General features: G+C 35.6%; 2 protein-coding genes across 2 annotated transcripts in view; one reads left to right on the plus strand and one right to left on the minus strand.

The window, feature by feature from the left end:
• LOC146466723 (anaphase-promoting complex subunit 13-like) lies at positions 1-3,908 on the plus strand. The gene is made up of 4 exons (XM_085126887.1): positions 1-55; positions 138-225; positions 2,234-2,281; positions 3,229-3,908. Exons 1-4 carry the CDS (start codon positions 47-49, stop codon positions 3,324-3,326), a joined length of 243 nt encoding a protein of 80 aa, XP_084983013.1. The 5' UTR covers positions 1-46; the 3' UTR covers positions 3,327-3,908.
• The window catches only part of LOC146466724 (WD repeat-containing and planar cell polarity effector protein fritz homolog), a 24,623-nt gene continuing 6,103 nt past the window's right edge, over positions 3,814-22,333 (minus strand). Inside the window, exons 6-24 of the mRNA XM_085126886.1 lie at positions 21,663-21,790; positions 21,115-21,192; positions 20,158-20,258; positions 18,982-19,044; positions 18,256-18,355; positions 17,153-17,189; positions 16,154-16,224; positions 15,663-15,713; positions 14,788-14,859; positions 13,228-13,319; positions 12,496-12,603; positions 11,477-11,582; positions 10,148-10,262; positions 8,498-8,621; positions 7,407-7,470; positions 6,468-6,564; positions 5,529-5,738; positions 5,197-5,225; positions 3,814-4,511 (exon numbers count right to left, since the gene is read on the minus strand). Of these exons, the coding sequence (XP_084983012.1) occupies positions 4,437-4,511; positions 5,197-5,225; positions 5,529-5,738; positions 6,468-6,564; positions 7,407-7,470; positions 8,498-8,621; positions 10,148-10,262; positions 11,477-11,582; positions 12,496-12,603; positions 13,228-13,319; positions 14,788-14,859; positions 15,663-15,713; positions 16,154-16,224; positions 17,153-17,189; positions 18,256-18,355; positions 18,982-19,044; positions 20,158-20,258; positions 21,115-21,192; positions 21,663-21,790 (1,721 nt within the window). The 3' untranslated portion in view covers positions 3,814-4,436. The remainder of the gene's footprint in view (positions 4,512-5,196; positions 5,226-5,528; positions 5,739-6,467; positions 6,565-7,406; positions 7,471-8,497; positions 8,622-10,147; positions 10,263-11,476; positions 11,583-12,495; positions 12,604-13,227; positions 13,320-14,787; positions 14,860-15,662; positions 15,714-16,153; positions 16,225-17,152; positions 17,190-18,255; positions 18,356-18,981; positions 19,045-20,157; positions 20,259-21,114; positions 21,193-21,662; positions 21,791-22,333) is intronic.

The following is a 22,333-nucleotide window of genomic DNA, read 5'->3' on the forward strand; positions in this document are numbered from 1 at the left end:
CAGCATTTTGGGGAAGCCTGGAATATTTTAACAAAAGTTGTGGAAAATGTCGCAGGTTTGTTTGGTTAACTTCGTTCTCTTTTTTCAGGGTGTCTTTTTTCTTTAAGTTAGTTCTTGCATTTGCGCTGTTTTGACAGGATAGTGAGCTTTCTTATGCACATCGAGACGGTAGATTGTTGGAACTGATCGATGAGTCCTGGCAGAAAGACAAGTTGCCAAATGATGGTACGTACAGATGTGACTCGCGTCGACCAGTTTTTAAAAGGTTATGGCAGTGAGCAACACTTTGCAAACTGAATTTGTTATGTTCATGTTAACACTTGTTTATTTGTCCAGCGCCTTTCGTCCGACTAGAGCGGACTTCATCGGGGAGTTGAACAAATTGCAAGCCTGAAGCTGATACATTATTTGTCCCAAATATTTGAAATACTGCAGATGAAAACTTGCCCGCGTTTCGTGAAACGACACCGAATCACAAGTTTAATGGCCCCGAAAAAATTTAGAATGATGCAAAAGAGAGAAGAAAGGAGAAAGAAGAGAGAGGAGAAGGGAGAAAAAGGACTATACAACCTTTTGTTTTTATATTAGCAACTCTGGAGAGTATTTAAAGGACAAAAAACCATTCACACCACACTATCAAGGAAGCATGACTTGAGTGCCTCCATTTCAAAAATCTGTGAACATAGACACATTGCATAAAATTGCAGAAAACTTTTCATGGACTTAAATGCAAAATCCACAATTTGCTTCTTGAAAAATTCTCAGACGCAGATGATTACATTGACCTATCTGATTTGATCAAAAAGTGAAAATATCTTGAAAAGTCAGCGTATTATATCTGCATAATCCATCCTGCTCTTGTCAACTTTATTACATACTTGTGTATTATGTTTCGTACTATGGCTATGCTCACCTAACTTTACTTTTTAAAAGAACTCAAAGTAATATAACTTCCCTGTTTTACTCTAATTATTGTTAAGTGATCAGCTAAGTATCTTCTTATCGTAAATCTCGTTTCTTTAACTGTACACATCTAGTCCTTGTTCTTTGTCATTGTATTTTCCTTTCTCTTGTTTTACCTGCTACTGTATTGTAAGTTACTTTTTTGATTCTGTGAGGTTGAACTGTTGTTATTTGTTATGCGTCAAAACCACTGCTCGCCTCGAGTAGCTGTAGCTAACTGCGAGCAGTGCTTATCTTCTCTTTGTATGTATTTAAATTTAGTAAACTTGAACTTAACTTATGATACTTACAAGAAACAATTAAATCAACTGATTCCAATTTAGCAAGAAATAATTCTATTTATGAGGGACAGAGTGCTGTAAAAGTCTTGTGCTTGGATCTCTAGATCACGGCATCTCATGCTCTGATTTTTGTGTCACAGTGTCTCTGGCTCAGATTTGAAAAAAGTGGTCTCGGCGTCTTGGATTTTACCATTCTATACCCCTAAAGATCATAACATGACATTCTGTTGCTCAGGGGGCAATTACAGAGAAACTGTCAGTCATAGGCGAGGTTTTTGTCAGCCATTTGAGGGATGGTTGGAAAAGAATGTTGAGTGTTTTTTTTTTTTACGTTGAGTGGTGCTTTTACCTTCCGCCATTTGAGGGATGGTTTGAAAAGAATGTTGAGTGGTTTTTTTTACCTTCATTCATCATGGCGGAATGGATTACAAAACCCAAGTTGTCCCAAACTGATGCTGCACGGAAAACAAAAACTTGCACAACTGTCCCCAGTACTGGATGCGTGCCCACTTTTTAAACAAACGTTTGACGTCCTAGAGTTCTTATATCCCAATTAGTAAAAGACAAAGGTTTTCATAGGACTATTTATTTCTTTGTGTTTATTAGACTGTGTTGAAAAGTCCAAGTTAATGAATCGGAATATTTTCTGTCCACTAATACAAAATGCCCAAAGCAACTTGTTTTTGTCTCAGTTGCACCCCACTAGTAGCATATGAAACCATTTCTAATTCTTTGTACTGTGATAAAGGCATAGTGATCTTGTTTCTTTGACCATCTCTACAACAACAATAACAAAAAAAAAATACTTGTGATAATTTCAGCTGTATAATACATGAAAACAACAGAAAATTAGGGAATTCAACCAAAGGTAATTACTGTTAAAAGAATTGTATATAGACAACCAAGAAGAGTTGGTATGTAAAACTACACTTATAGGGTTATTCGAAAGAAAATCTGCTTTAAATAACTGGTGAATTGTTTTATTTCAGAAATCTGTGTGCCAGAATTTGAACTACCACCAGTTGATGACAGTGATCGTGAGTAATAAATTTCACCAAGAATAGTAGAGTTAAATACATTAATGGCTAATTCCACTCTGCAGCAAATTCAAATAATTTTATGACAAGATCAAGATCAAGATTTTTCCACGTGTCTTTTTAGGCCAAATTGGTTGAGGTATTAACAAAGTACTATCAAATCCAGATGCAACCACCTCGTCTCCTTAATTCAGTAACTAGTCTTACTGTACCAACTTGTGTAGTTTTATGGACCTATGGTTTCAGGACTTTCTCTTACACTGTATGTTGCACGTTTGTTGTGGAACTCTCTTCCACAGGCAAGGCTGCAACCCAACAGGCGCCAGTAGCCTGGGGCGCCCAAGAAAATGCTCTGGGCGCCTAAATTTTTTGCATTAGCACCTAACACTTCACATTTTAGTCTCCTAAATTATCTGATTTTGGCCTTGTGGACTCCTTGAAATTTTTCTTAGGCAACAGCCTTGACAGGAAATAAAGCTTGGTTCTTCTATATCTAGTTTTTTAAATAAATTATCAGATTAAAACCAACCTTTTTAGGAGAGCATAGTATTGAACCTGTAACCAATTGACTGTGAAAGTTCACTAGATATCAGTATATTATTAGAAATTAATACCGTACTTTAACTTTTTACATTTCTTTTACGCCATTATTAACATTTAAACTGTCTATATGTTTGTTTGGCATTTATGTAAGGCAGTTAATCGTATATTTGACATAAATGAACACAATTTTATATTATAATAAGTGCATAAAAAATAAACGATTCGTTCCATTTTTGTTGACACTGGGTGTATTTATTTAACTTGTGGCTTGCTAGGCCCTTTTTGCACTCACTGCTTCGATTATTTAAAACTTGACTGCTGAAAATCTCTAGAGATAAACAGTTTAATGTTGTCAGATTTGTTGAACCACAGTCTCAAGCATTGTTTTTCTTTTCTACATACAGACAATGGTGCAACAGACTCACTGAAAGAACAGGAGCAAAAATGGACAGATCTTGGCATACAACAGCTACAGGAATCACCACACCACACTGGGAACTAGAAGTAGCCAAGAAAGGCACATTACTCAAGGTCTCTTTTTCTCGATAACATGGAGCAGGAAGAAGGGATGGCCATACAGACACTAGCTGTCCTCAGAATGAAGTATTAGTTTATTTTCAAGTCTTCACAGGTATTTTATCAGAACGAGTTGTCCTTTAGACTATCATATTTTAGCAGTTTTGGACTGGTATATTTTGCCTGCTTTTACTAGATGTGTCATAAAATTATCAACTGGTACAGAGAACTTTCAACAAGACAAATAGATATATCTTGGATATATCTTTTTATCTTGGGTTGGCGGAGGCAAGTGCGAGGTGCGAGTCACGCGTGACAGGAGGGGCAGTGACTCATGCTTGCCTCTGCTCACATGAAAAACGCAAAATAATAATAATAATAACGCCTGTTCTGCAGGGTACCCACCTTCCAACAACCATCAACATGACCTTCACAGCAAATGCATTTACACAAAGGAAAACAAACAGCTTGAGTAACAAAAATATTTCATGTTTTATTACAGATGTTGTATTTTGTACAAAATGTAAGCGGAATGAGTGAACTTTTTACTAAATAAATGTAAACAGCTTCCTTGTGTTGATTATTGTAATTATAATGACATTTACAAAAACTCCATTGTAGCTAAGAGGACTAAGAGTTGTGGCAGACCTGGAAGAGCCCCACTCCCCCCCCCCCCCCCTTATGTTTAGACCAAAACTAAGGCCCAGAGGGGTAAAGCACCGAGATATTCCATTTCATTAAGACAAGAAAGTCGAGCATTCGAGAGAAGGTCCCCCTGCCAATTATCCGAAGGTCTGGATTTATCACTGTATGAATTATCAAGCTAATTGTTAACTATCAGTGATCTAACATATTTACATGTATTGACATGTACAAAAATGTCCTATATCTATCTCTGTTTGGACACGGTACTTAAAATTTCACTCAACCTCACTGCATTTTTTACCGGCATTTTTTTAAGCATACAAGTCAGGCCTTACGACCCAGTAATTCAACATTGTTTTTTTTCCAACCGTACAATTAACTTGAAATAATCAGTACCTATTAACAATCTTTGTATTTTACATTCAGAAATAAATAGACAAAAATCTATATTTTACACCACACCAAAATGTACAATTTTCAGGTTCCCAGCAGGGCTTCCTCTCTCTTCCAGGGGGTCAAGATCCAACTGGTGAAAAGAAAAACAACTTAGAATTAACAATCTACCCATCAACAAAAACATTAAAATTTAAGAAATGGAGGATATTACATGACCATGCAGAGATACGTTTTTTCAGAAAATCCCTTTTTAAAATGAAGAAATATCACTCTTCTTCCCATACATTTTATGTTTTTAGCTCACAATAGTGTTCCTGTGTTGGCTTTGATTACTTTTTGTTCAATTTCTGTGTTTTTCTGAAGTTTTGGGAAAATTCAAGATGGCTGCCATTTGGCAATAACGACCTTACAGGTATTACCATCATATGACGTCAACACTTCACGTTGCAGACAGCTCGAAGGAGACATTTTTAAATGTACTATCTATCATTTAAGTCTCACTGTCATACAGGTGTAGCTTTTATACTTGCAAAGTTAGGGAGGGGGGTACAATCCCCTCCTCCTCAGAAGACAAAAAAAAAAAGAAGCCATTAAGCTGATCTATATAGGTTTAAGAGCACAAGGGATGGTGCATATTAGAGACAGAGCACTTGAAATGCAACAACTTTTGACCTACAGAATGAACAAACCATGGGGTAAAATGGCCTTTCATGTTCAGCGATGAGCCTTGAGTACTTCCCAGGTTACATTTATATTGTTTGACAGTTTTCAGACTTGCTGTCATTAATGACTGATAATCTACAGCAACCATGTACCTCGTCAACATCTTGCGCTGAATAGTGACCTGAAAAAGATTTTTAGACAGAATCAATCAATCAATCAATCAATCAATCAATCAATCAATCAACCAACCAACCAACCAACCAGTGAGTCAGTCAATCTCGTACCCAGAGTCCTCAGGCTCTTTGGCCAGCAGTTGGTTGCCAGGAGAGCAATCCATGACCAAAGAGCTTGAGGACTCTAGGTACAAGACTGTCAGTCAGTCACTCAGTCACTCAGTCAAGCAAGGAAGTGATTCATCCATTAATCCATCCATCTGTCAGTTAGTCAGTCAGTCAATCAACCAATTGAATTGGTCACAACTTACTTCTTTGGGCTCCTTGCAACATCAATATGGCTCCATCATCGTCTTCTTCCCCTAATGGCATAAGGTGTTGAGGAGAAAGCGTGTGATTCTGCACGTGATTATAATCGCCATTATGGTAAGGAGTCGCTTCTCTTCCCCTTTCTTCATTGGCCATCGCATCCTCAATGTAAGACACATCATCCTCTTCATCATCATATGACTCACCTGTGTCTTAACAAAAAAATCACATGCATAGAGTTAGCAATGAGTTCGCAATATTAATTGGAAACACAAAATTCTTTCTTGTTTCCACAAATATAATTTTGTTTAAAAATTGTACAAGCACTGTGGATGAAAGATTATATAGAAGAAAAGATTCCAACAGTTCAAATTCTGTTCAAATCCCGTTCAAGCCTGAATTTTTTAGGTTTCTTGCCACGGTCTGGTTCATAATTTATATTGCTTAGCAGACACAGTTCATATCAAGATGCTTACAGCATAAAACACAAAAAAGGTCTTAATTAATTTGCAATCTTGTGTGCAATCAGTTATGCAAGGAAATTAATTTCCAGGTTATCATGATCAGCTTAAGTTACTGTAATCATTGTTGGACGCTTCTGCTCAACTGCAATCAATGGGGAAATCAACTTCACAAGAAGTATGTGTGACAAGTTTTCATACAGCCTAGCAAAAAGCACAGTTCAATTTTCTGTCGCGAACAGAGATTGTAATGAGAGACATTTGTTCACTTTTGTTACTGTTGTGACGATTATTAAGTGTGTCTGAGCCTGATTATTGAACCTTGAACGATAAAAAATTACAGCATTTGCAATCAGCAAGAACCTTTCAGAGAAAGACAACTGTAAAACCCAACATGAGATTAAACAAGATCAAACCCATAACATGAGTTTTCTTTGTCAGCTTGGAAGATTTCGTTTCCCAAAAGTTCATTTGGCATACCTGACGTCAGAGGTTCATTGTCAATTTGTATAGCTCTTTGTTTTGCTACTTCAGCCAGGGGATAATTACCAAGGTCACAAGCCAGGTAGTGAATATCCTTGTGAAAGAAACCATGCAAAAAGCAAATTATTTGTCATTAGCAAGTAAAGTAAGGCCCTTGATGAGACTTAATGCATGTCTGTGATCAAGTAACATTCAGTAATTTTAAGTAAACTAATAATATCGTGGGTGGGGGGGGGGGGGGGGAGGGTGTTAGAGGCACTAAATACTATTAATAATAATATAAACTTAAACCTTTTCTTGAAAACACAACTCTGTGATAGCAAGCCCTCAAGTGGTCTATCTTAACCCACGTATCTGTACTGGGACTACATAAGGAGCCCACTTAACTGCTCCTTTTGATTATGGGCCAGTCCATCTTAACTAATACAGGCAACTACTGGTTTGTCCTTAGAAACAAGCACTGAAAATGATGATAACTCAGACCATGGCTAATTAAAGCAGGATAAAGCTTACTCAGGATTGGTTTTAAATCTCAAATTCTTATATAAATCTTTTCGCTTAGTAAATTTCTTGTCTTTAGTTATGTATTTTTATAACCATTGTTTCTTCTGACTGTAACTTAAAACTAACTGTCGAAACAGTTTTAAAAAAAGATGTGCAAAAACCGTATTATATTTTAACTATTAATTCTGGATGGACTTTAAATGGCTTGACCAGGAACAGGTGAACTAAACTGCAAACTTGGGTCTAATATGCATAAAATTGAAAGTAGTGGCAAAGTGCACCTCGAATTAGAATAAAATCATTTAAAAAGGAAGTTTACTTAATGCACATGATAATTAAAACATAAAATGGTGAAAATGTATTAACTGACAATAAATAATAAATAAATAAATAAATAAATAAGGAAATAAAATAATGAAAACTGTTACTCACCATGAATAGGTCCTTGGCTCCAATGTCTACTGCTAATAAGAATGCCTTCTCAAACCTCTTGTACCTACAACATAAATCAAAGGACTCTTAATAAATACAGTAACTTACATTAATTTAATAGAAGTTCCAGGCAAATAATTATTCTTGAAAAAGCTGCTTTGGTTCAAGACAACACAAAGTGATTTTCAAACAATTATCAATAATGGCAAAGAGAAAAGGAATAAGCTCACTGATTTTGGCTCATCTACCAGCTAATATTAGTAAGTTACTCACTCCCCAGGAGCATTTTACACGTTGAACCATTTCATCACCTTGAAGGAAAGTTTTGTCATGATGCCTGGTCATTTTTCTCTCGTTGTTCACATGGTAACTAGGTGAAAAAATTTCATTCTAGGATGCATTCATACCATTACCCTGGTCTTCAGTGCGGGGAAAAAATTTCATCCAGGCAAGCTGGAGTGTATATGTGAATGAAATAATAATTATATTTATTTTTCACCCAGGCAGATAAATGACAGCAATTTCTGAGTGATGGTTTCGTCCCAAATGAAAACGATTTTAGTTTCCAGAGTTGAAACCATGTACAGCACCACATTTTCAAATCTCATCTCAGCTTTCATCAAAGTACCCTTTCATATTTAAGGGGTGCTAGCTTATTGTGAAAAAACCCATAGCATTTGGTTGGGTTGTTGTCATGGTAACTGTATGTGTGCAGTTAGCTGGTATCTATACTAACTAAAGTTAAAACCAACTTCAAAAATCCCCATTATGCAATGCTTCTGTTGAATGTGTATACTTGTAATAACAGTAAAATTTAACGACACAGAAGAAGCACTTGAAGGGATTCCAGCAAAAGGGGACTCAAACTTGTTTGACATGAAGAATGTTGTTCTGTGATTTTTTCACTGTTTTTTTCCCAGCAACTTGTTTTTTTGGCCTCGCTTTTCTTGAAAACAAAGCAAAAAACCGGCAAAAAAATTGCAAAGCAACATTCTTCATGTCAAAACAGGTCTCTATGTAAGGAATTAGTGAGATCCTGCAAAAAAAATTCATTTAAAAATAGAGTGGAATTTGCTAAATGTGATCAGTACCTGAGCAGGTGGTGGAAGAATCTTCTTGAGAGCTTGCTGATTGAGTCTCTGAACTCCAGTACAGTCACATCTGACAGTGGCCGACAGGGAGCATAAAAACTACCCAGCGTCTCTTCAAGCAGACCTATGACATAATTGCAGCACTTGTTATGACTGACAGTGTTATTTTTGTGATGTTTGAAGGTCACCTCTTAAGGACAGTGCCTACTTTTGTTTACTGTGCATACATTCTGTGCATCTCAAGATACTCTGGTTTCCTATGGGTGGTGCCTACTAATACAGGGATGTTTTTACGTGGTTTAAAACTATTTGAGGAAAGTAGAACTTAGCAAGTGCTGTTTGTATCCAAACGGAAAATTTGGGGTAACCATGCATTTTTTAGAGATAACAAAGCTTCAATTTGTCAAAAAACGCGATATGGTACTTTGTATTTCACTGGTTTTTAGAATAATTTATTGTTGCTTAATTATCTCTACAAAATGCGTGGCTACCCCCAATTTTGTTTTTGGATTTCAATAGCTCTCGCTAAGATCTTTTGCTCAACATATCCAATAGTGACACTTTAATTGATATCAGTTCCTGGGCAGCAAAAGACAACATCTAATAAACTTAAGACATTCCTGTGCAAGGAAGCAACATCACAATGCAGAGAATGACCAAGCCTCACACCAGTGCCTCAGATTTTCCAAACAAAAGTCTGAATGAAAGTCTACCCAGAAAACTATTGTAAACACAACCCCTTTTTCCTTATTAATAAATGTTAAAGGAAACCTTCACTCTTGAAATAAATTAATGTTTAATTGTTGAAAATGCAACCTTAATCTCAAATTTCGTGGGAAAACATGGAAATTATATTTCTGTGTTGAACAAAACAGAATTTTATCATTGCCTATTTTTCATTTTAAATTTCCCGGGTGCCGCCATCTTGGATTTCATGATGTAAAACGGTTGCTCAATTGTTTCACACAAAAGAACTTCTGCTTACTGACAATAGTGGCAACCATATGACATCATAAAATCCAAAATGGCGGCGCCTGGGAAATTTAAAATCCAAAACAGGTGATAATCATATTTAATTTTTAGCACACTTGAATGTCATTTCTGCTATTTAAAGTAAAATTTAGAATTTAGGCACTATTTCTGACAATTCACCGTCAATTTGTTGTCGGAGTGGAGGTTCCCTTTAGTAGGACTGAGTGGAGTCCAATTAAAAATGAAATGTTAATATGACTAAGTGAAGTCCGATTTGGTCTGTAATCATATGTCTTGAGTGATTAACAAAACTGGTCAACTGCAAAGGGGGAGCCTAATCTCAAGTATGATTACAGACTGAATTGGATGACACAAAGTCCTGTTACTAATTAATCATAACCCCTAAAATTTCCAAGAACAAATGGCTGTGAAAAAACAAATAAACAAAGCAGCAGATAAAACAGTGGAGCAACGTTTCCTGAAGGAATTGCCAAATGCAAAAAATCAGGTGAATCTCAGCTAAAACAACAAAAAGGGGTCTGAAAAGTCATTAGGGTTGGTTATACTCTCAGCCCTTTAATGTTAAGGACAATAAACACCTGAATTAACTAGGCTGGCATATGACTGTTTAGGTATGGCCGGGTTAAGACGCATAATGAAAGGAAAAGTTTCACACACCTTCTCTTTCTGAATTCAGTGGAAGTTTCAAAAGATTGTTCATGATGAGCGTCAAGCATGCAAAACATGCCCTGCCTTCAGTGTTCCAGTTCATACTGTTAAGAAAGTTCACAGCCTGTATAAAAAAAATTGTAACGTGTCACCACACTTTCATTGCCACATCTGAACCTATATTGTGCAATCATGGACAAGAGAAAATCACCACCCCCCCCCCCCATCCCCCTTGCAATGTTGAAGCGGGGCATTGAGAAGGTAGCCCACATACTGTAGCTATAGTGGTTTCATTGGGGTTTGGTGGCCCATGGGGGAGCCACCAAACCCCAATTAAACTGCCAACTATGCTGGCTATCCAGAAGGTTACTAAATATTAAGTAAGTCAATATTGATTGGGGGAAGAGTGGGGAAACCTGTAGAAATCAATTTTTTTCTTAATTTTTGCTTAAGGACATGTTTCATAAGGTAAACATTGAGTAGTTGTATATAAATTTCTGAAGGCTTAAGCTGCAGCAGTCTGTGGCACCACAATGTACAGCAAAGTCATGGATGTAGCATTGTAATAATGTAGGTGTAGTTGGGGGCCATCTCCTCAGCTATAGGCCCACCCCCCATTCCTTATTCGACCTAATTTGATCTTAAACCAACACATACCACCCTCGATCAATATAACAGTCAATATACTCTTATTACCATCACTAGTGCTACTTTCTCCTCCTCCTCCCTAACTTGAATATACACTTTGATATGGCTAGGGGCTAACTCCAAAACTTGTCCGGTTTATTTAGCCTCTAGGTTCTAACCTTTGAATACATTAAATATTGTATTTGTTCTTTATTAACACGGTTCCTACTTTTGTTACTGTGCATACATTCTGCGCATCTCAAGATACTCAGGTTTCATTTAGGTGGTGCCTACTAATACAGGGAAATTTTTTGTGTGGTTTAAAACTATACAGAGAATGCAGAACTTAGCAAGTGCTCTTGGTATCCATAAAGAGAATTTGGGGTAACCATGCATAATTCAGAGATAATAAAGCTTCAATTTGAAAAAAATGCCATACATTGCTTTGTATTTTACTATTTTTTAGAAATGTGTGGTTATCCCTAATTTTCTTTTTAGATTTCAATAGCCCTTGCTGAGATCTGCTTTCCCCACATAGTCATAAACCACACAAAAATATTTCATTATTAGTACATGTAGGCACCGTCCTTAATGTCCTAGTCACTTACAGTTATCGTTTGTGTATCTGTCTGTGCATTGAGTGAAAAATAAAATGGTCTACAAGTATTTTATTGAAGTAATGTGGAGCTGCCAGTGGACAGTGACTCATACCTCTTCAGCCTGATCATGCCTGATGTATTCAGATACCATCTCCACAGTGCCCAGCCTTCCATTAGTAAGCACACCAAGTTCAAATCTCAAAAGGCACAAGGGCCCTCTGTCATAACAAAACAAATTGCACAGGTTCAGTAAATAATCCAATCAAAGAAGAAGAAGAAGAAGAAGAAGAAGAAGAAGAAGAAGAAGAAGAGAGAAGATTAATAAGTTATTAACCAGACTGATGGACCATTCCTACAGCTGTAATAGCTATCATTTTGAAAAGAATGATGTGTTCTAGAAGGAAGGTGATTTCAGCAAAAATCTGAAACTGTTGCCCAGTTTCTGAGGCACTCTGTAAGATATTCTGTGTGTTTATCCAGAAGATGAATTTGAAAATTCTCACCTGGTGAATAGCGATGGTTAATGTCTCCATTGCCAGGAAACTGGGGATGGGGGGCCAGGGGGGGGGGGGGGGTGGGGGGGTGGATGTGGGAGAAGGTGGTGTGGACATAGAAATTGTTAATGATTTGCTTCCAAACAATGCACCATTACACAATGTATTTTATGGAATATCACTATTTGTTTTGATTGTCCAGATGTGTCAGGATTGTAGGCCTGCAGATCACATTTCAGTTAATGTCTTGGAAATTTGTCAGTTAGATATATATTAGGTTTCTTGAGTTTGTGCACAGTTCAAGGTCACGCAACACAACATATCTCTTTTACACTGTACCTTGGCATAAAATTTTATTTTATTTCATTGTATTTGATGAACCTTTGTTTAGTATTTGTGAGCGATGTAAAATTTGGATGTGCAGGCTTAGGTTAAAATTTGATTATTTCATTTTAATTATTAATATTTTCTTATGGTCATGTGTAACTTGTTCTCTTCAAGATTTTCTTCGATCGTTGTGTGTTAAATTTCAATTTATCACATTGTAAAGATTTCCACTGATTTTCCTTGTTCTCTTCAAGATTCTCCTTGATTTCAATATTATCACATTGCAGAGATAGCCACTGTTTTTACAAACCTGTCAAACAAGATAAGCAAGTTGTCATGGCAACCGATACTGTTGTCAACAATGTTTCCAATGGGAGCTTCGCATGACCATGACACATCATTTAGTCTGACTTGATTCCTACACAACATTTAACACAAATAATTTTAAACATCAACAACAACAACAACATCAACAGCAATCACATGACATCTGAAATATATACATTGTAAAAAAATAATATTACTTCAAGAGATCTATGCATGCTAAATATTTATCAGAAATTACCAAATCCAAACGAAACAATGCTAAACTTCTACCTCCTTGCCCCCAACCCATACATTCCTCCTGCCAACCCCAATTGACTTGAAGGTGTTTGGTAATCGAATCAAACACTCTTCCAAGTGTTTGACATAGCTCTCAAACCATTAATAATAATTATAATAATTAGTGATGGAGTAATTCAAAGCAAAAGTTCACCAAACTTCTTGATAATTAAGGTCATATTTTCAAACCTCTTTCATGACAGTGATTTACTGTGTTTCTTCATGAATTATTAATAAGTTCGAGAACTGAATGTTCATTCATACATAAGGATTTTATTCATAAGCTTAAAACCACATGAAAAGACTTAACTCTTGGTAACTTAATGTTAAAATAATGAACATTTCTTTCTTTTGTCTCACTAGAAAGTTCACATTCTTAGGTGTGAAGATGCACCTCATGCAGTTTCTCCCTTAACTGCGATAAATTAAAATGGCTTACGTGAAGTATTTCCTGAGTTCCAGTATGTGATGTGGGGAGGGGTTTTCTGCAACAAGTTGTATGAGTACGGGAGCTAAAGCCATGTCAAATACCTACAAAAAATGTCCAATAAGTTTTCATAATTTGACAAGCCAGTGAATTAGTTGGAGGGAAGGCTACGTTTGAAGAGTTTTATGCAAGGCTGTCGTAAGACAAGGCAAGTGTTGCAAGTGTATTTTTTGCCCTTAAATTTAAATTGCTCCAAATATGCTCCATTTTGGCATAAAGAGTAGTTATTATATAAGAACCTTTACTTAGCTTATTATGTACTTTACTTCAAAATGCAAGCATAACCTATGCAAAAAGGAGCCAATGCTTGATGAATTTCTTTTAGCTTTTGAAACTGAAAAAACTCATTTGAGGCTTTAATGGTCACAAGACATACAAAGTTCTGTAAAAAATCAGTCAAGCATTGGTTGAATCTGTTTTGTGCAGGTCACTTCCATTTTAAAGAAAGTACTAAGTCAATTTCTCGTTGTTTTGAGGCTTTTGCTCAAAACTTAAAACCGGTAATTTTCTTATCTGATAATTACCGAACCAGTCTCTGTGTGAAAACAAAAAAAAATTACAACAACAACAACAGCAACAATTTATTTACAAATTCAGATGATATAAGGGGCTTGCCTCACAAATAGCCACAAAGTTAGTCGAGTCGGGAAAAGACGAGCACGAGAACATAATGGAAAAAAATTTACTATAAATTACAAACATGCTGGAAAAGGGAAAAATGTAACTTTACATTAAATATAACACAGATTTAGATGAGTTAAAATTGCTTCAAGCAATGTCAATTTCAAGACAAAAAATACACTCAGAATAGTCTTGCAAAAATACCCTGCCATTAATTCAAGGACAAGTCAATAGATCTATGGGATCTTGTAGGATTTTAGGATGCATCAAAATGTGTTTTTTTTTTAAATATGAAAATTTATTCAACATTTGCAGTAATGTTTTGTTTGTGATTATCAAGATCAAAATAGTGTACAACTGTTTACATGCAACAAGACATTTTCCAAACAATAATTAATTTAGCACCCATGATAGCTTCAAGAGACCATACCTGAGTGGGTTCAAATTATCTTCATTAAATTTGTTTTAGATAAATAAAAGAAAGAAGGTAAATTTCAAATTTGGTTTAATGAAATGAGTAGGATGTCATATTGATCACGTAATGAGTGGGGACAAAGAAAACCACCCCGATGGGAATCAAACCCATGCATCTCCATACGCTAGTCTGATGCTCTAACCACAGACTTTGGACTGGTTCCTTGACTGATGGTGAACTAGGCTGTTTACACCCTTCACATACACAAACCCTGTTCAGATTAAAGACTAATTTCTGCAATGAGAACATTTTAAAGAATCCCATATGATGTGAGTTACTACCAAAGACATACCACGTATGGGTGTCTTTTGACAGTTTTAATACCATAGAGGTAATTTAAGGCATCTTGTAACATCATTAGGAGATATGTTGGCCAGTTTTATGATGTTTTAAGCTTCAACTTTACCCATACATACCTGAATATCCCCATCGGCACTGCAAACAAGCACCAGAGCATCACCCGGATGCCACTGGATGAGCGATGGAATCTAATGAATGAGACAGACAACTTGTTACTTATCATACTAAGCACAAACAAAGATCTTTGACAAATTTAGGTAGAATGGCAACAACTCTTTGGTCTTGTTTTTAGCCTTTATTACTTGAGTTACCTTGGTCGATCGTGCATTCCAGTCAGCGGCACCTTATCTTTGGAATGCATTCCCTTGAACAATTCGCAACATAAAGACATTGGACACTTTCAAGACTGCTGTTAAAACTCATAATTTTTTTTTCATTTAAATAGATTTTTATTCGTGTCTTGTCTTTTAACTAGTTTATTGACTGGGTAATTATATTGCTGCCTTTGATTGTATGGGCTTGTAGTTTTTAATAGTTTCTTGTGTTCTTAGTTGCTCCTAACATAATTCTATTTTAACAATATTGTGAAGCGCAACTGAATATATCCATATAGAGGTTTGCGCTTTATTTTTATAAGTGCAAATTATTATAATTATAATTATTATTTATGTTATATTTCACCACCACACACATTACAATGCAAAAAAAAAAAAAAAAAAACAAAATAAGAGTACAAACAATATATATTACAGAGAAAGTGGTGAGGAAGCCTTAGGAGAAATCATATGGCTTATAGAATAAGGCTTCCTCGTTACAGAGGTCAAGAAATTTGTGCTATATTGACAATAAGGAAGGTGCACACTCGATTCCTCTCATAGACTTCCCTAACTAAGGTTTTGCCTGTGTTCTGAGCATAGATTATCATTATCATTTAGTGTTCAGCCTGATGACCTCTACCTAGCATCAAAACAACCTAAACGTAGTGTCTTACCAAACTGCTTCTTGTCATCTGTGTTACTCGCCTGTGATCATCATACAGCATCTACAAACAAACAAACAAACAAACAAACAATCAAACAAACAAACAATCAACAACCACTGTCAAAAGGTCCTGAGCAATAATGTCTTAAAATAAGGTGATCCTATTTAACTGTGTTCTGTGTCCTTTCTGAGCATAATCTTTTGTATCATTAGCATATACTTTTAAATGTGCATGCACCTTGGAAACATGGCAGGTTTTCCTTGATGCTAAGCTCAGACAAATGTTTATTTTCTCCTGAGTGAGCATTGCAACCTATCTATTTTGTTTTAATTTTATTAGCAACTTTCTTCTTTCCATTAAAAGAGTTTTTGTCAGAAAAAACGAGTTATTCCTAAATATGCAAGGTTGCCCTAATCAGTTGGTTTTGGGTTTAATAGTGCTTGCTGTTTTGTATCTCTGCCAAGAGATTTATTGTTAATTTTTTTATACTGTTAACCTACCAGTGTGCCATCTTCACAGCCTAACAGTAGTTTATCTTCTGCATGGTTTCTTTGTTGAATGATTATAGCCGCTATAAATGAAAAACCAAACTCAGATAATTATAAACTAAGCCCTCAAATCATACTTGGCTTTTAGTGAACATTAGAAATTTTAAATGTAACGTCAAAAAGTAAAAGCGCAATTAAGTTAAGGATGGTGCCTACTTATATAGACTGAATTATTTTTGCATGGTTTATGACTATGCAGGAAAAGCAGATCTTAGCAATGGCTATTGAAATCCAAAAAAAATTTGGGGGAAACCACACATTTTTTAAAGATAATTAACCAACAATAATAATTATTATTTTAAAAAGCCCCAAATTAAAAAAACAATGTATGGCATTTTTTTTTTCCAAAAATAATGAAGCTTTGTTATCGCTAAAAAATGCATGATTACCCCCAATTTTCTTTTCGGATTCCAATAACCCTCGCCAAGACCTGCTTTTCCTGTTATAAATCACGCAAAAATATCTCTGTTTTAGCAGGCACCGCTGTTAAGAAACCCGACTTTCTCGGACCATTTCAAGATGTGCAGAACATTTGCGTAGTAGCAAAAGGACGCACCGTCCTTAAATCTTCCGTAGGAGAAGTATGGATATTTTCTGGAACTGCACATTATTATTATTCTGCATCCCTGTTACACAGAAGGGCATCCGGGCATGCTGTGAACACCCCCTTTTTTGGAAAATGCATTAAAAGTTCACCTAATGTTTTAAAAAAATTACAACGAACATGCTCCTTGAATGTCCAACTTTCAATTTCTGGCTAAAAATCTGGTGACACCACAGCCGTTACCAAACTAGATTCACAGGTGAGGTAAGGGATAAAGTTGTCTAAAAGATAGACATCCGTGACTATACCCAATCACTCTAGAGTACAACATTATGTTATTTATAACAAGTAAATACCTTTTTGCAGAAGTTAATTACACTGATGAAAAAAAAAATACTGCTCAATACCTTTGACAGGGATGGTGGTGGCAGCTACTCGTTCTATCTGATGGTTGAACACACAAAAATTCCTTTTAAACTCTTATAGACAAGACCAAAATTAGTCCCATTTTTATTTGAGGCATGGGAGGTGAAAGTGCTTTTTAAAGGGGGAGCTTAAAGTGCAAATGAAGTAATTTTTTTTACTTATTTTGTCATCTGAATCTACATGCCACCCAAAGGACTTCTGTAAAAAAATGTTTCAAATGCAGAAAACACTTCAATCTTTTTTTTACAATTTTTATAAATCTTGTAATTTTGTGGTCCACATGGCTGCTGACTAGGAAGGCTGAGGGACATCATATGACGTAGACTCAGGAAATAATGCTAGAGTGCTACAAATGAAGTGAAAGGCAAATAATCAATGTTGATATCTTGTTGGCACGGCCTTCATATTATATCTGCAATGTCATTGGCTGAAGAGAACTTGTGTGACACAGAAAGTGAGTAATTGAACAGTTAAGACGAAATCCAACTTACTTGTGCGTTAATCTATGTCAAAGCTCCAAGAAGAACTGAGAGAAGACTAAGTCAAGTTGTGAGCCAAAATGGTGGCAAATTTGAATGTTTTCTAGTTTCATTTTACAGTAAAATTGTGTTTTGGGCAAATCACAACTTTTTTGCAAAACATCTTTGAGAGATGTGTTGATTCAGATGAGAGAGTAAGAAAAATTAGGTTATGGGCACTTTAAGAGGGGAGAGGATTATCAAGTTTGGTGTAATAACCAATAACATTATTAAATAAAATGATTTCATAAAAAATGGATTACAGTCAACAATTAAGGTTTTTCAGACACACAGTTATTGGTTGAAATGAAATTAATACACTAGGACATACTTCATACCTCCTTGTACTTCATCCTTGGTTGTTTTGTTTATTCTAGATTTGTTGGCTGTATAATCTTACTACTTACCTCATTATGGGGAATTAACGCTCATTTTAATTAAGGTTGTGGAAATTAATGCACATTGAAGGAAAAATAACTTCCTGACTTGAATAAAATGAACTTAAACTTAAATAAAGTGTTAATTTCTTATAATAAGGTACATATTATTAAGTTAATGTGGCTAACCTTTGTGCCTGTGTATTCATAAATACAACTGTCCACACTAGAATCCCCACCACCAGCTGATGACTGCTCCAAAGTGTGCACATGATGGGGCTGACTGTAACTAAAACATTCATTTCATAGATGATGCTGTCAACTTTCATTACAATATAAAAATTCCATAAAATTCTGAAAGTAACGTAAAAATTTTTTGGTCGCAAATAAATCTCGAAAATGGCGAGCCCACCCCCACCCCTGAAAAAAGTGAGACCAAGGTTCAATAGTATATTTTTCCAACCAATAGTCAAGTGAAAATGAAATATGGTAACTTGATCACAATAATTAAGGCACTTTGTTTGTGCCACAAAGCATTATAAAATGTCCATTTGTGCTTCAAAACCAGTAAAATTTTCGTCAAGTAACAGACAAACAGGAACATTTCTTCAAGTTAAAACTGAAAACTCTTCCAGTGTACTGAGGCATTGATACAGCAGACTAATGTGCACCTGAGGGTGCGTGGGTTCAAGGAGGAGGAAGAGAGGTTTCTTGTTTCTATGAAACTGGTGTCAAGAAAGAGTTAAAGGGCTCAAAAAAGAGCTGCGAGAAAAACTTGAGCGTTTAACTCACGCCCACTAGTGACAATAAGGTCTAGAAACGAGAGTCCACCAATGTGGCAGCAACATGAAACTGAAATGAGGAATTTCATCGCATCTTATTGTAAAATTTTTCTTAGACACACACACTACACACCTGAATGCAACATGCATAGGATCACACTCTGTCCTGACAAAGCACAGCATCTCCACCTTGGGTCTAGCAACAGCAACAAAAATGGACATGTCAAAAAGGTAACTGACAATTGGTTTACAGAATGTTGAGACTTTTTTTGTGTGTGTCTGCTTAATTACAATTTGTAATGGATTTGGAGTTCACACTTCAAGGAAATTTCTGATCTCACAGTTATTAATCAATGTCAAGTTACTGCTCTACCATCTAATTAAATTGAAAGTGTAGTGTCAGTTAAAACAGGATATGATTATTGCATAAAGTGAAATTAATTATGTGTCCACTTTTCTCTCTACGGTAAACTAAAATGTTCCAGCACCTTGCTCAATTTTGACTAACATTATTTCCAACAATTTAACACCAATTTGTTGTAAGAGTGGACATCACCTTTAAAAAACGATTTAAAGGCTTTTCAAGGCTCTGCCTAGATTTAAGTACTTTTTTGAGACAACTGCATGGTAACATTCAAAGCTAAAGCATTTGAAATTTATATCAACCATAGGACTCTGTAAGGGAACACTAAACATTTCTTATAAAAATTATAGTTTGGTTTAAAAAAGAGTGGGGATACATATTATGTTGTAGGTTTGTATCATACAATAATGTAGCAATAATGTAGCTTTGTATCATAGCAACAATACAAAGTGACAACAACTGAAAAATGAGTGCAGTGAAAATCCCCATTTTTTTACTATTTTTAACTTTTTGCAAAGTTTGAAAAAACTTCTCAGGTTTGGATTCTGAGCCATCTTAACATTTAAAAAAACTAAGACCTGTGGTTTCGGACCCCTTTCTATAATTATTAATAGTAAAAATTGCGGGATCACTGAGCTTGTTTTTTGAGTGATATTCACCTTAAGCTAAAATTAGAGCTGTTCTTAACAGGCCATAACATTTTTGCTATGGTAGCTTATATTTAGTCACAAAAATGACTATAACTTGTATACCAATGTTTGGTATTTGTTTGATACAATTAATGTAGAATCCACTGATAGAGAGGTTGTAACGATCAATAAAATAAACTAAGGGTAATGCTGGAAACCCTTGTGAGCCACCATAAAAAGTTTTGAACTTTGCAGGTCTACAGCTAAAATCTGCTATTCATCAACCAGGAAACAAACTCTGAGATCTAAAAATTACCCATTCAAACCAAAGATGACCAGATTAGCTCTGTCCTTCTCGCCTGTCATTGGAGACCAAGGCCAGGCTTCTTCACTGTGGCCAGACCACCAAACAACCACCTGTAACCATGGTAATCATGTATTACGAAGCTGCGACTCACACTACTCATGGTGTACAATGAACAATGAATCAAACAATCTGATCTTTGATGGTTCATGGCACTTTCAAAGGCAAATTGAGGGTAATATGAAGACATTATGAATTGGGCATAATGACATTACTAACGTTTGTTACACTTTTATGCCTGAAGAATGGTCTCAAAAGGCCACTTTTGAAGTCAACAGTGATTAATCTGAACAGGTGTAAAACCTAAAATGACCATCTTTAATTCATTTGCATCCTTTTGTAGGATTGCCTTCTGCAAAGTTTTACTTAGACTAGGAGGAAGGAGACTCATAGTTCACAATAAAACTCAAGCTAACTTTTCTAACTGGATGAATGGGTTGTACATTGTTCATGGCCAAGACTTACTTGAAATCGACTGAAACTTGATTTCCATTGACAGAAATCATGCTTCTGGCTTGGACCATTTTGCATACCTAAACTCTGAAGTATTTCTTTTCTATTTTCTGACAATTTTTAACATCATTCCACTCATTAATTCTTTCCACTTCTTGGTGGGGAGGAGAAGAGGAGGCTTATAGAACAGGAGGAGACCTTGTTAGAAAGCTTACATCAACGAAGAGCTTTAAACCATATAGTACACCGGTCGCAAGTCCTACAGAATGGCAGAGGTCAACTTAAATACTGAATACAGAGTTAATCTTGTGATAGTTGGAAATAAAGTGGATCCTCTCAGATATGCTGTTATGTGTTTATCTCTGTAGAAAAATGTAGAATTTTACAAAAAAAAAAAACATTTGAAGGATTGAAGCCTGCAGAATTTTTATGGTCTAAATACAAATGAGAACTTACCATGTCCTGTCGTGAGTTGATCGACAAATGTCTTTTAAGTCTCTTACTTGACGGGCCAGGAACATCAACCAACAATGTCTGTTATTGATTTGAATACAGTATGTCTTGGTGTTAAACATTTTAAAATAAAAGGCAACATGGTTAATAGAGCCAAGACTTTGCCAGCCTCCTACAAGTACTTGTATCTAATCACAAACCTTTATTCAAAAACTCATTAATAATTCACATTGACCAATCAAATGGTCGATAAAACATCACATGCAGTGGTTTTAAAACCCAATAAAACCTCCTCCTTATTAGTGTATTGCGGTGTTTAATGTTTTTCTTGTATGCTAATTTCCAACGTTCAAAAAAGCATCATTGTTATGAACTCTCTTGACACACTTTTGCAGGAATGTTCTTGAAGCCATTCAAAAAACTTGCAGCACATGTTTTATCAGGTCTAAAACCACTCCGCTGCGCCTCATAGTTTTAAATCCAGATAAAACACTGTTGCTCGTGTTTTAAACATTACATTACGTGATTAAGCGTGTGTTTTTTATGTATACCTTGGGTTCCAATGTTGATAGTTTCTCCACCTTCTTAAAGTCAAGACTGGCTTTCTTGTTGAAATATAGATAACAAAGTTTAGGTTTGTCCATGAGTGAGAAGAGCAGGAAGGAATCTGTTACAATAGCTGAAAAATAATACATTTTTCAGTCAATGATTATTCAGTACCTTGCTGGAGTAAGGACATATAGTTTTAAAAACTTTGACTGAAATAATAGTTATTGCCATTAGCAAGCTAATTTGACAACAAGGAATGGATTTTTTAAAACTTAATTTATGTCAAATCTCAGTCATAATTCTTAGCTTAGTAAGATACTGTAGTATAAATTATAATTATTATAAGGTAATTTATCCAGACTTGACAGTGCCGACTCTGCACAACATAATTAATAACGAAAACTATAAATTACAGAACACTTTCCTGTGGTTGTATTTATTCCTTGAAAATAATATTTTCCATAAATTTTTTTGTTTCACACTTCAAAACTTTTATAGGAAGTACAGTGGATTGTCAGTACAATACAGTTCTGGATTGCTTACTAGGCTGTTAAAATGTCATTTGATGTCACAGGTCTCAGGAATATCTACATCTGGATGATCAGAATTTACCTACTTATAACAATACAATATCACTTCAAGTACATGCTGGAAGTACTATAATTATAATTGT

Source organism: Pavona decussata, unplaced genomic scaffold, assembly GCF_977016875.1.
Source record: "Pavona decussata unplaced genomic scaffold, jaPavDecu1.1 SCAFFOLD_141, whole genome shotgun sequence".
NCBI classification, from domain to species: Eukaryota; Metazoa; Cnidaria; class Anthozoa; order Scleractinia; family Agariciidae; genus Pavona; species Pavona decussata.